Source organism: Coffea arabica, chromosome 8e, assembly GCF_036785885.1.
Source record: "Coffea arabica cultivar ET-39 chromosome 8e, Coffea Arabica ET-39 HiFi, whole genome shotgun sequence".
Classification (NCBI taxonomy): Eukaryota; Viridiplantae; Streptophyta; class Magnoliopsida; order Gentianales; family Rubiaceae; genus Coffea; species Coffea arabica.
In genome coordinates, this window is record NC_092324.1 from 20581610 (window position 1) to 20595165 (window position 13556).

A 13556-nucleotide genomic window follows, 5' to 3' on the forward strand; every position below is an offset into this window, starting at 1 on the left:
ATCATTGGCATTACTTGTGAGTTTTCCCAATCAATAGAGTCATTAATTAATAATAGCTAAATCAACAAATTCGATTGTCTAATGGAGACTGTGGAAAGAGCTTCAAGCCAATTTAACGTAAATTACTTTAGATAAGAGATATGAAATATTATTTAAAATAATTATTATAACACTTTTTATGATATGATATATATGAAATAAAAAGGTATTCAAAAAAAATAAAAGAATAATTAAAAAATGTGTTTGTAATACAAGTAAAATAATTTTGAAAAAAAATTGATATATGAGCAACACCTTTGCCAATTAAAGAATTTAAAGCAAGCCCTCCATCTGTATCAACAGTAGGGTTCCCACACATTATGTAAATAATATAGTAACTTCATTTTCTATGCATTTAATGTATCTGGAATATGTACAAGATATTCCTTTCAAGACCAGAATAAAGGGAGAAATTAAATTAAAAATATCAGCCAAAAAAAAAAGCCAGAGAAAATGAACAGAAATGAATTTGGAAAAAAAAAAATTCGTTTCCTCAAGCATGGAATCAAGTACCGGAGGTTGAAAATCTTAATGGCCCATCCTGGGCAAGACATGAATTGCTACTGCTTGATACGCAGGCGGAGTATCCACAACCCAAAATCTAGGCGGAGAAACCACCACGTCCACCACCACAATCTCCAGCCCACTGCCACCAACTATACACACTCTTCCACCGGCTGCGGCCACGTATTGTGCATCTTGGAGCATCTTGCTTTCCAGTATTTGAACCCACGCGTCCTTCAATGGATCGTACATTCTCAGTACACCTTTGGACTCGTTCACCATATATATAATTTCTTCATCCATCGCCGCCGCTGGACCTCTCCACCCCGCCAGCATCCCCTCCGGCATCTCCTCCCAAGCGTCATTCTTCACGTCGTAGATTATCCCTTCCTTCGCTGCGTCGCCTTTGACATTCACCATGCAAAGCTTTCCTTTCCATCCAACAGCATCAATTGCGTCCCGACTGAATCTCCCATCTCTTAATCCTCCCATCTTTTCCCATCTCCAGTTTGCCGTCTGAGAATCTCTCTTTATGTTGATGCTGGAGTTGTTTTGGTTCATTAGTAGGTCCCACTTTTCAACCGACCTAGCTACGTCAAGGTTGTAGTGGGACCCTACACCACTCGCCATATACACCACGCCGGCCGAAGCGCCAGCAGCACACCATCTACGTGGGGCCGCGATTGGAGGACCGTAAGTCCACGTCTTAGATAGAGGGTTGAAGATCAGAGGACTGTTGAGAGCTGGTTGGAATTGATCGGCGGTGGCGGCAAGGAGGACTAGTTTGCCGGAGACGGTAACGGATTGGATGGGAAGTCTACGTGAGATGAAAGAGGGGTGGCGGAGAAGGAGGCAGAGAAGAGGGTCAGGTGGTGGTGAAGGAAGTGAGAGCCAGTTTGAAGAGATGGGATCAAAGCAAGAAAATTTGATAGAGTCGTGCGATTGGTGATCTGGGTTTGTCTCAGATGGTATCAAGAGAGCATAGATGGATAAAAATGGAGGAAAAGAAGGAGAGTATATAAGCCGGCGCCACGGCCAGCAAACGGAGTAAAGAAGTGAAGGTTGCACTTTGGAGAGACAAAGTTGGGCTATGTGGTCAGGAAGTCCTGGCAGCAAAGATTGGTCTTCACTGGTCTCTGGCAGCTCTTCTTGTTCTTGTTCTTGTTTTTGCGGTGTTTGGTGGTGGTGGTGGTGGTGGTGGTGCTTTGGCCTTTTAGCGACTGAGTTGATGGTAAAGGAGGAGGATCTGGAGGTTGTGGTGAAGATGGATTTGCTCATTTGTGGATGGGAGGAGGTGGGAGGACGGGGAGAGGGGGAAGAGATTTTTTGTCAACGGGTAGCCTTATAATGGTGTGGGGATAGGGGAGTGGCGTGAGGTTATCTATTTCGTAATCTAGTAATTTCTTTGTTCAAGAATTTCCGAGTGATTGGTGAGAGAAGTACAAACAAGTGGAGGTCGGAGATGGTGGGGATGATGTCAGTATAAAAAGTAGAAAGTTGGATATTTGTACGTTTGTGCAATGAATGAGAAAGAAAATGCTGTCCTTTTGGGCAACTTGGCAGACACAATTAAAATTGTAAAGTTAGAGATCACCTTTACAACAAACATCTATGACCAACTCATTATTAGATTGCAATTGAGTAAGGGCGGTGCTTTTCCATTATTCAAGAGGATTGTCCTGTAGCTAGAGGAGGAAAAAGGTGGGGAATCAGTCAAAACGGTTAAAAGGATTTCAATGTAAAACAACAAAGTCTTCCTTTTCTCTACTTTTGATCATTTTGGCTCGTTTGGATTCCCCAATTGTTAAAAAATAATTTTTTCATATACAATATTATTGTAATACATAAATAAAAAATAATTTCAAAACATCACATCTATATAATATATTAAAAATAATTTTAAATATACAAAAAAAATACATCACCATCATTACCAACCACCAAAGTCTAAAAACACACCACCCATCGTCCCTTCCTCCTCTCTCCTCCTTTCTCCTCTTTCTTTCTCTTCCTCCCTCTTCCCCTCCCCTTTCTCATCTCTTTCTTCCTCCCACTTCTTCCTCCTCCATTCTTGTGAGGACCCGTAATTTTCTTAATTTCTAGGTTTTAATTTCTTTTAATTGCACGTTTTTTCACATTTTCTTTATTCAAAAATTTTAAAAATAAATTTTATGAGTAAATATAGGTTTTAAATGATTTTTCTAGTATCGGTTAGTTTTTGAAAAATTAAGAGTATATATCAGACGTGGGACCCGCTAGTGCGGAAAATTTGGAAAAATTCGACCAATTAGGTTAAGTTTTGGATACTGGAATTAATTTACCGGGTGTTAAGAGATAATTAGAGGGTGCTATTTGGATTGGTGTGAGAGGAAACAAAAAGATAGGGATGCATAAAATAAAGTGACAAGTGTCACTTAGTGATTGGTTGGACTTGAAGACCACTATTCACCTTTTTCCATTTGACCAAATAAATCACAAAAATTACCAAAATTTCACCATTTTCTTCTTCTCTTTGGCCGGCTACTTCAAGAAAAAAAAAGGGAAAAGCTCTCCAAGTTTTGCTTCAATCTTGCTCCAATCTACCAAATCAACCATTGAATTTTGTTTTTGTTCCATAGAACCCTTAAGGGAGTGATAGTGAGGTGTTTTGTAGAGTTGTTTGGAAGGCTAAAGTGACTAGTTGCTCTCTCTCTTGTGTTGCTAAGGTAAGTTGTGAAGGACCCCTCTCCTTCCTCTAATGATGCTTAATTCATGATTGGTGGTAGTATAAGATGCACTTTTATGGATTATATCTTGATTTTTGGTTGAATTGGTGAAGTTTTGTAATTATTGGGGATTTTTCTGTTTTCATATGAATATGATTATGTGGTCATGTATGATGATTGGAAATGATATTTAAGGAAGTTAGAAGGTGGAAAAAGTGGTTAATTGCAAGCAATTTCTGTTTTGGAAGAAATTTGGAAAGTTAGGGTTTTATGATTGTACATTCTGCGCGGCACAGTAGCTCATAGTTAGAGGTTGAATTGGCCTTGTGTTAAAACATGAAAGTTGTAGGGAATGATATTTTAGAGATGCCTACAACATGTCAGGTCAATCGGAGTAGTGTAGCTTGAGAAAAGACGGAATTACCCTTGCTGCCCGGGTTTTACCCGAATTTGATAGTTGCGTCTGTAATTGGTTAATTTGGTTGGGAATGCTTCCGAATTGGTTGTTGAGGTCTTATGATGAAATGTAGCCTTGTATCTTAGCTTTCGGATGGCTTTGGAATTTCTGGATTTGGACTTAGGTAGGCTGACTTATGATGTTTGAACCAGAATGCGTTCTGTGAATCTGTTTTTCCGGTTCTGGTGTAGTATCGTGCATTTTTTACCTGGTTACACTCGAAACTGGACAGAGTGACCTTCTTCAACATTGTAGCCCTATCTCTTAGCTTCGAAACGGTGGGTCTTGCACCTTCATCCGATAATCGTAGTGCCATTGGTACCAAAACCGCAAAATGATGTCAAAAACTGTTTTTTTCGGGTTAACGCTTAACTCCATTTCCGGATTTTTCTGGTTTCCTCCAATGCTTATGTATGCCTATGGAGCCCTATTTTGGTGGTATTTGGAATTGTTTTATGACTTGTAATCGAGTCTTATCGTGCTTATTTGAATATCTTAGGGCTTGACTTTCATTTCCGGACTTTTCCCTAGCTTGCATTGTACTTGTACTACTTGGAGCTTACTGAACGGTTATTGATTGAACTTATTTTGTGTGTGACTTTGGGACTGGCTGAGGAAAATAATGAAGCCATGACGGCTGGAAAAGTAAGCAAATTTAGGGGAAGTGCTGTCCAATTTTCTAGGCCGTTTGGTTCCTTTAAATTTGAATTGCCTTTTGGTAGAAATGAAGGGCTTTTGGGTTGTTTGAGCCTAGGTCTTCATGTTACCTTTTCGTTCCCAAAAATTATGTTTTGCACCCTTGCGTTAATAATTATTTGGCGAGGCATACGACGTGTAGTCGAGCCTCACTTGTGCATTCCCACTAGCGTTGCATGTTGGATATGACTAATGGATATGAAAAAGAAATGCAATCCTAAATCTAAAATGTCTCTTACGAGGATTTTTGGTCCCAACCACATGAGTTGTGGTGGCCAATAAGGAAAGTCCTCATAGAGGTCGCGAATGATGCAAATGAAGACTCAAATATGAGTGCAAGTGTGAAAATGTATGAAAACGTGCATGTGTGCTAATGTAAGACAAGTGCATGTGTGCAAATTGGGAAAATAAAGGTGTTTGTGTGCAAATGGATGAAAATATGATAGTAGATACATATAAGTGCAATTGGGTGCAATTTGTGAGGTAGAAAATAAATAAGTGATAGGGAAAGTGTGTGAACATGGCATGTGGATTGCGAAAAATATAAGTAGAGAGAAAATGTGGATGAAAGAGTGAGGAAGTGATATGATAAGAATGAAAATGCATGAACCTAGAGGTATGCATCAAGTCGGGTACGAGAATGACTCCTAATTTCACGACTTTAATTTTCCTTTTGATTAGAAGGGAGAACTAGCGTGCTAAGGTTATTTGGTAGCCACACTCGCTCGTTTCCCTTATCGAAAGGGGACTCTCAAGCAAATGTACCCTATAACTAGCATGATGATGCAAAAAGCCTAGAATGAAAGGGAAAGGGTTGGAAGGGCATGCCAAATGCTAGAAAACTAAGAAAAATGCATGAAATGTGGTGAAACATGCAAGTATGAACTAGCGAGGGAAATCCCTAAGGGTCTAGCGTTGGACTAGCCCATATCTATGAACTCCTACTAGCGTTGGACTAGTGGAAAACGGGGCAATGAGCCACAACTAGCGTTGGACTAGTGTGGTGACGTGCATTCATCCATTATATTCATCTATGACTATAGAAAACAAGTAGACATGCCAATCACATATAAACACATAGCACATAACACTTAGCATGCTCGACTAGATGCAAGAGCCTAATAAAGCAAATTAACACGTAGCAACAAAAGCAAGTCATCAATCCAATGAACCTATTACATTTGCTAACTAAAACAAAAGGGGAAGGGGTAAAATGGACAAAAATGCTCTCCAAGCCCTATCTATTACAAGACAAGAGGTGTACACATACCCCATAAAAAATAACTTAACAAAAGCAAAAGTAAAATGAAATAAATGAAAGGAATTAAGGAAAGGCAAGGGAAGCAAGTAGACATGCAATTCTCACTTAGCACATTGGGTCACATAGGAGAGACAAAAAAGGGATAAAAGAAGGTATACCTCCCTCGAGTTGATGCCTTAAATGGAGTGAAATCACTTATTTATCCTCCAAAATAAAAGAAATGGTCAAGCTACCAATTTATTTGGAAAAATTAAAGAAAATAGGTAAACACAAGCTCACTTGGTCATAAAGCCCCTAAAGTCATGACTTAAGTGCAATTGAAACAAAGCATAGTAATTAATTGAAACAAACAAACAATGAAGTTGCAAAAATCAAAGCTGCGAAGGATCAAATTGATGAAATTATTCAATTGGTTGGGTCATGGTGGAACAAAGAGAGACTTGGGGGCCAAAGTGTAATTTTCAGAAATTATTTCATGCAAGCTTACGAGGAAACCTTCTGCAACTTTGCTGGTTTCTTTCTACTGCAATTTACCGTAGCTTCCTTTCTATTTCACTACCTCAAGCAACCAACATTTTGATATCTCAAGCAACTAATACAACACGATCACTAAGCATTCATCTCAATTTCACCACGCAATCTTTACGTTTAAACATCAGAAAATTCGGACAAAAGATCATGCAAAGCACCGAAATAACCTTCTGCAATTTTTGCCATTACAGGAATTTGATTTCCAGCAAACACTCGAGCCTGATCTATGCGCCTTTGGACCAACAATCACACAAACTCACTCATCCAATTCCCTCCTTCAAACGCAAGGTTCAATAACCCATCAAGCAATGAAACCCAGCAACGAACTACAAAGCAAAAGCTGCATTTTTCGGATTCGTGAAAGCCATTTCTGCTCACTCAAACATAGCTTATGACTGTTGCCTTTTCCTTTCGTCGAGATTCAAGTTCAAATGCATATATAATCTAAACACTCAAATACATGAAACCAACATCCGCTGGTATGGAGGTCTTAGACTAATGACTTGCGGGAACATTGGGAAGAAAAATAGGACGGCAGCAGAGAACAATTAACCCAGAAAACAAATCAACATAGCGTAGCAGCAACGTTCAACAAAGCAGCAAACTTTCAAACCAAAAGCCACAAAACATACACTCTACCGTTAATGACTCATTCCATGTTTTGCATTTGTCAAAGATTTCCCAACTCAGACCATTTCAAGAAGATGAAAACACAGCTAGGAGCGAAAGAAAGAATCCTGCGCTAGACATGTACATGGAAAATCAGTCAAAACAACAAACGAATTTCAAGCAATCCAAAAGCTCAAGCAACCCAGAAAGAAAATGCCCCCTCCGACATGGCTGTAACTCTGGACAACCAAACAGAGGAGATTTGGATATAAAGAACAGGAGAAACTGGTTTTACCTGTTGAGAACAAAGGACCGAACCACTGTACGGCCATGACATCAAGACCGAACCTCTCCTGAGTCTCCTCTCTCGGCTGGTTCTAGAGCTTTCCTTCCCAAGCTCTCCTTTTCTCAGCTTTTCTGTTTCTCGTCGCAGCCTAGCCCTGATTTCTTGCCAAAGCCTTTCTCCTTTATTTCCATTTCCAGCCGAAGCCTTCAATCTTTCCCTCTTGCTCTCGGCTTCAGCCGCTACTAAACCTTTCTCTCGTTTCCTTTTCTTTTCTGCCCAGAGCCCTTGCCGCTAATCCTTTTTCTTTTCCTCTTTCAGATTCCTACTGCCCAGCCGAAGTTCCCTCTAGCCCTCTCCAGATTTTTCTTTTTCCTGTTTGCACTCTCTCACTCAAACCCCCCAGTTTTCATCCGTCCTCCTGATCCTTTCCTTTTTTTTCCATTTTCCCTTTTTTCATCATTTTTCTTCTCTTTTTTCTCTTTTTTCAAAGTAACTTAACAAAAATAAATAAAATGCTAAAAGATTGAATTTAAAAGAAATAAACATATTTTGTGAACAATTTTCTTCTTTTTTCCAAATTTTATGTTAGAAACTTAAAAATAAAAACTAAAACTAAAAAACTAAAAAGTGAATAAAACTTAACACGACAAATAAAAACTAAGAAATAAATAGTAAATTATGCTAAAAAATTTGGTGTCTACAGTTTGCCCCTCTTTGTCTGAGTTTTGAAAAAACTTGAGACAAAGAAGTAGACACCAAATACTTACCTGTGTTATTTGGCCGTAAAATGATTCCAACGAACAGGAATTTAAATCGGGACTGACCCGAGCCGGAATTTAAAAGGATGAAGTGAAGTGAAATGAAGGGTTAATGGGACTGACCCATGTTTAATGGCAAAGGAAAAAAAATGAAAATGCACACTAGTGGGACTGACCCACGGCTAGTGGTAATGTAAATGAAAGGCGCACTAGTGGGACTGACCCAACGGCTGGTGGCGGTGTAAGTAAAAAACTCACTAGTGGGACTGACCCAACGGCTAGTGGCGATACAAATGAAATGCTCACTAGTGGGACTGACCCAACGGCTAGTGGCAGTGTAAAAGAAATGCGCACTAGTGGGACTGACCCAACGGCAGTCCCAACGGCTAGTGGCAATGTAAATGAAATGCGCACTAGTGGGACTGACCCAACGGCTAGTGGCGGAGTAAAAGAAATGCGCACTAGTGGGACTGACCCAACGGCTAGCGGCAGTGAAATGAAATGCGCACTAGTGGGACTGACCCAACGGCTAGTGGCAGTGTAAATGAAAGGCACGCTAGTGGGACTGACCCAACGGCTACAGTCCCAACGGCTAGCGGCAGTGTAAATGAAAGGCACGCTAGTGGGACTGACCCAACGGCTAGCGGCAGTGTAAATGAAAGGCACGCTAGTGGGACTGACCCAACGGCAGTGTAAATGAAAGGCACGCTAGTGGGACTGACCCAACGGCTAGCGGCAGTGAAATGAAATGCGCACTAGTGGGACTGACCCAACGGCTAGTGGCAGTGTAAAAGAAAGGCACGCTAGTGGGACTGACCCAACAGCTAGCGGCAGTGTAAATGAAAGGCACGCTAGTGGGACTGACCCAACGGCTAGCGGCAGTGAAATGAAATGCGCACTAGTGGGACTGACCCAACGGCTAGTGGCAGTGTAAATGAAAGGCACGCTAGTGGGACTGACCCAACGGCTAGCGGCAGTGAAATGAAATGCGCACTAGTGGGACTGACCCAACGGCTAGTGGCAGTGTAAATGAAAGGCACGCTAGTGGGACTGACCCAACGGCTAGTGGCAGTGTAAATGAAAGGCACGCTAGTGGGACTGACCCAACGGCTAGCGGCAAAGAAAATAAAATGCACACTAGTGGGACTAACCCATGTTTAGCGGCAATGAAACATGAAATGCACGTTAGTGGGACTGACCCATGTTCAACAGCAATGAAAATGAAACGCGCGCTGGTGGGACTGACCCATGTTTAGCGGCAAAGAAAACAAAATGCACACTAGTGAGACTAACCCATGTTTAGTGGCAATGCAACATGAAATGCACGTTAGTGGGACTGACCCATGTTTAACGGCAATGAAAATGAAACGCGCTAGTGGGACTGACCCATGTTTAGCGGCAAAGAAAACAAAATGCACACTAGTGGGACTAACCCATGTTTAGTGGCAATGCAACATGAAATGCACGTTAGTGGGACTGACCCATGTTTAATGGCAATGAAAATGAAACGCGCGCTAGTGGGACTGACCCATGTTTAGCGGCAAAGAAAATAAAATACACACTAGTGGGACTAACCCATGTTTAGTGGCAATGAAACATGAAATGCACGTTAGTGGGACTGATCCATGTTTAACGGTAATGAAAATGAAACGCGCGCTAGTGGGACTGACCCATGTTTAGCGGCAAAGAAAACAAAATGCACACTAGTGCCACTAACCCATGTTTAGTGGCAATGAAAGTGAAATGCGCACTAGTGGGACTGACCTACGGCTAGCGGCAATATAAAAATAAAATGCGCACTAGTGGGACTGACCCACGGCTAGCGGCAATATAAAATGAAATGCGCACTAGTGGGACTGACCCACGGCTAGCGGCAATGGAAATAAAGTGCTGGTATGTATGAAGAGGCTGTGTAAGATTTGCTCGGTGGTAGGATAAGAACGCACACGTTAGTGAGACAAACTCGATGCTAACGGTGGTTGAACAAAAACGCACACGTTAGTGAGATAGACTCGATGCTAACGGTGGTGGAATGAAAACGCACACGTTAGTGAGATAGACTCGATGCTAACGGTGGTGGAATGAAAACGCACACGTTAGTGAGATAGACTCAATGCTAACGGTGGTAGAATGAAAACACACACGTTAGTAAGATAGACTCGATGCTAACGGTGGTGGAATGAAAACGCACACGTTAGTGAGATAGACTCGATGCTAACGGTGGTGGAATGAAAACGCACACGTTAGTGAGATAGACTCGATCCTAACGGTGGTGGAATGAAAACGCACACGTTAGTGAGATAGACTCGATGCTAACGGTGGTGGAATGAAAACGCTCACTAACGCGTTAGTGAGATAGACTCGATGCTAACGGTGGTGGAATGAAAACGCACACGTTAGTGAGATAGACTCGATGCTAACGGTGGTAACGGTGGTGGAATGAAAACGCACACGTTAGTGAGATAGACTCGATGATAACGGTGGTGGAAATGAAAAACAATCCCAACATGACTTTTGTGAAGTTGGCGGCACAAAATCCAGGCCCAACGTGACTTTTGTGAAGTTGGTGGCACGAAAACCAAGCCCAACGTGACTTTTGTGAAGTTGGTGGCACGAAAACCAGGCCCAACGTGATCCTTGTGAAGTTGGCGGCACAAAATCCAGGCCCAACGTGATCCTTGTGAATGGTCAGTGGGGTAAGACCCAGTCCTGCCATCCAATTGGTCAAGAAATTGAATTTGATTTGTCAAGAAACAAGCAATTAAGTTTGATTTTCCAAGAAACAAGAATTTGAACTTGACTTTTGATTTTTGACTTTTGAATTTTTTCTGATTTTTCGAGAGAATCTTTTTCAAAAATAATTTGCCCCCAGTGTAGGGCCCTTTTCCTTTCTTTCTTCTCTTTCTTCGGCATCGGCCTTCCACATCATCGGATGCTCTTTCGTCGATTTCAACTATGAATACCTGCACAGGGGGCTTACATGCACTCAAATTTTCATGAAAAGGGCAGCGTGATTGATTTGAAAGTCTTGCCTGACTCTTTGACGAAATCCTCAAACGAGCTATAAAAAAAATTTGCCCCAATGTGGGCTTATTTTGCGAAATCTTGTAAATAAGAATTTTGCCCCAGTATGGGCCCATTTGATTGCAAAAAATTTGTTCAGATGGTTCCCCATTTATTTGAACAAAGTAAGAAACTGTGTTTCCTATATAATGTGAAGAAATCTAAACGTCTTGCTTAAAATCACAAAGAAAATTTCATGATGAATTTCTCAAAACAATGCCAAATTACAAAAGATTTCTTACTCACTTTAGCATCGATGCTTTGGGTAATGGGTGTTATGTCTGATTTGGAAATGCGAGGTCAAGATTTGTCTTATTCTTGTGCCCAAATAGTATGTAATCCCTTCAATACCACATCTTAGTGAAAGCAAATAGTATGTCACCCCTATTTCTTAAGAAAATTTAGTCGACATATAAGCTTCATGGGCTTGCAACAATATGGGTAGAAACGATAACTAAACATGTGAAAATGGGTCATAACCTTATGATCACAAATGATTGATGGATTTCTTATAAGCACAATCCTCACTTTGGGTTGTCATGAAGGAATAAGTCAACGATGGACTTTGTGAGCTTGTAATGTGGCTTGAAAACGATAGCTAAAGAATAAAACTTTCAAGGACATTGCACCGAAGATCGCATTTTTCCAAAATTGCCCCTATTTTGAACTCAAAAGATCTCAGACTTTGTTTGCATTTTTCTCATCATTCACCAGGGGTTTCAGAGTCGATTTTTGCATTTTCTTTCCTTGCCTTGTTTTTTCGCTTTCCTTTTCTTTTCCTCGACCTGGTGGGTTTTCTCATGGTGAGTAGCGTCAACCCCATACTCAAGCAATTCAGAAATACAGATGAAATTTTTTGGCATCAGAAATTTCCTTGACAGGGCCATTGCAAAGAACAGAAGTCAGGACTTTCGGCTTTTGTAATGGGGTCAGGTGGGGTGCTTAGAAAAGTTAAGGCTTGAAGGCAAATTTCAAGAGTGGTTTGAAGAATCTGAAATCGCATTGTTGCGTCAACCCTATTTTAGGGTTAAATCAGAATCTGCCCCAATTTATGCTCAACTGAGGCTTTTCTTTCATTTTCTTTCTTCTTTTGATTTTTCGGCCTTTTGCCGTTCTTTTGAACTTTCACAAAATTTGCCCCAGTTATTTTTGAACTGAGGTCCTCTTTTCTTCTTTTGTTTTTGATTTTGTTGCCTTTCACTTTTTCACTTCTTGAAATTTTACTTTTCAACTCAAACTTGCCCCAGTGTGGGGTTTGCGATTCTCAGGGGTTGCCAAATAAAGTATTTTATTCTGAAGGCTCAAAAGGGATAACTAGGGATAGAATGTTTGATTGGAAAAGAAGAGGGCCTGACTTTTATTCCGCTCCTTACAATAACTCTAAAAGGAAACTTTCATTAATGCGAAATTTCTTGCATGTATCTGAATTAATTGACTGAGGAAGACTCTCCATAAGTGGTTCGTCGGACAAAACCCTTCCTTTTTCCCTTTTCCCAAAATTAAAGCCCAGATAGATTCAAATTTCTCCAATTTGTGATTCCCTCTTTTCTTTTAATTTTGGTGTGACGACCCCACTTCTCCCAAGGGCGAACCCAAGGGTATCGGCGGGCCGCCTGCCTAGCTCGCGCCAGGACTCAAAACTTAAAGCTAATAAAACTCTTCTAAGCCACAAGAACACGATTCATAATATATACAACCACCAAAAGTCTATTTACATCTTCAAAAGCATCAAGCCAAACCGCTCTAAGATACTATAACAATAACCAGCAAAAGGTAGACCCTAAGAAGGGTCCTTATACAAACCACCAAAACAAAAACAAACATTCTAACTGTTCAACTATTACAAGCCAATCTACCTATACTAGTATACGAGCCAAAAGTCCCCGCGTCGGCCCCTGCTAAGGAAAACAAAAGGAAAGGGGTAAGCTATATGCTTAGTAAGTAAACAGGGGCGAAAGCATAAATTCACGTAGCAACAATTACACAATAAGAGTAAAGCAAAAGCAGAAAAGTAACATCACATAATAAGGATACAGGTGTCTCCAAAGCCAATTCATATGCCATGCGTGATCTCCTGCCGACACTCCGTCGACCACACTCAATGGTCCGTAGAACTTCACTTGTACACCCACCGACACCTTATCACCCTCACTGGCCAGTCACCTCACAAACTTGCCCGGGCGAACGGAATCACAAACTTGAGCTTGAGTCACAAGCTCGGGTCACAAATTTGGTCACCTTCTCGGTGAACCGGATTCACAAAATTGGTTCATAACATGAACCGACAAACTTGGTGACCTCAGACTAAGTTGGACTGACTTCGACCAAGCCCTAACCGGCTCGAATAGTCCAAACAGGTCTTAGATCGGGCCCACAAACTCACAAACTTTGCAAACTTCACAAACTTTACTCGAAAGTCGCCCCGAGCCACAAGCTCAAGGGCTTTGGTTCCAAAAGGTTCATATACATATGCCAAGTACAATTATACATTCAAATTAGGGTTTAGGTCGAGTGCGATAAAGTACACCCTCGCCTAAGTACCCTTTCACATATCTCAAACACATAGCAAAGAAAAACACATCAAACTGGCCTGAATACTTACTCAGAATCTGAAATAGCAAAAACACAAAGTCGGATCGAAATGAAC

The 13556-nt window shown here is 41.0% G+C and overlaps 1 protein-coding gene across 1 annotated transcript; it reads right to left on the reverse strand.

The window, feature by feature from the left end:
- Window positions 1-357: 357 nt before the first annotated feature.
- On the reverse strand, window positions 358-1976 carry LOC140012524 (F-box/kelch-repeat protein SKIP25-like). The gene has a single exon (XM_072060641.1). It carries the CDS (start codon window positions 1819-1821, stop codon window positions 568-570), a length of 1254 nt encoding a protein of 417 aa, XP_071916742.1. The 5' UTR covers window positions 1822-1976; the 3' UTR covers window positions 358-567.
- Between the last annotated feature and the right edge of the window lie 11580 nt (window positions 1977-13556).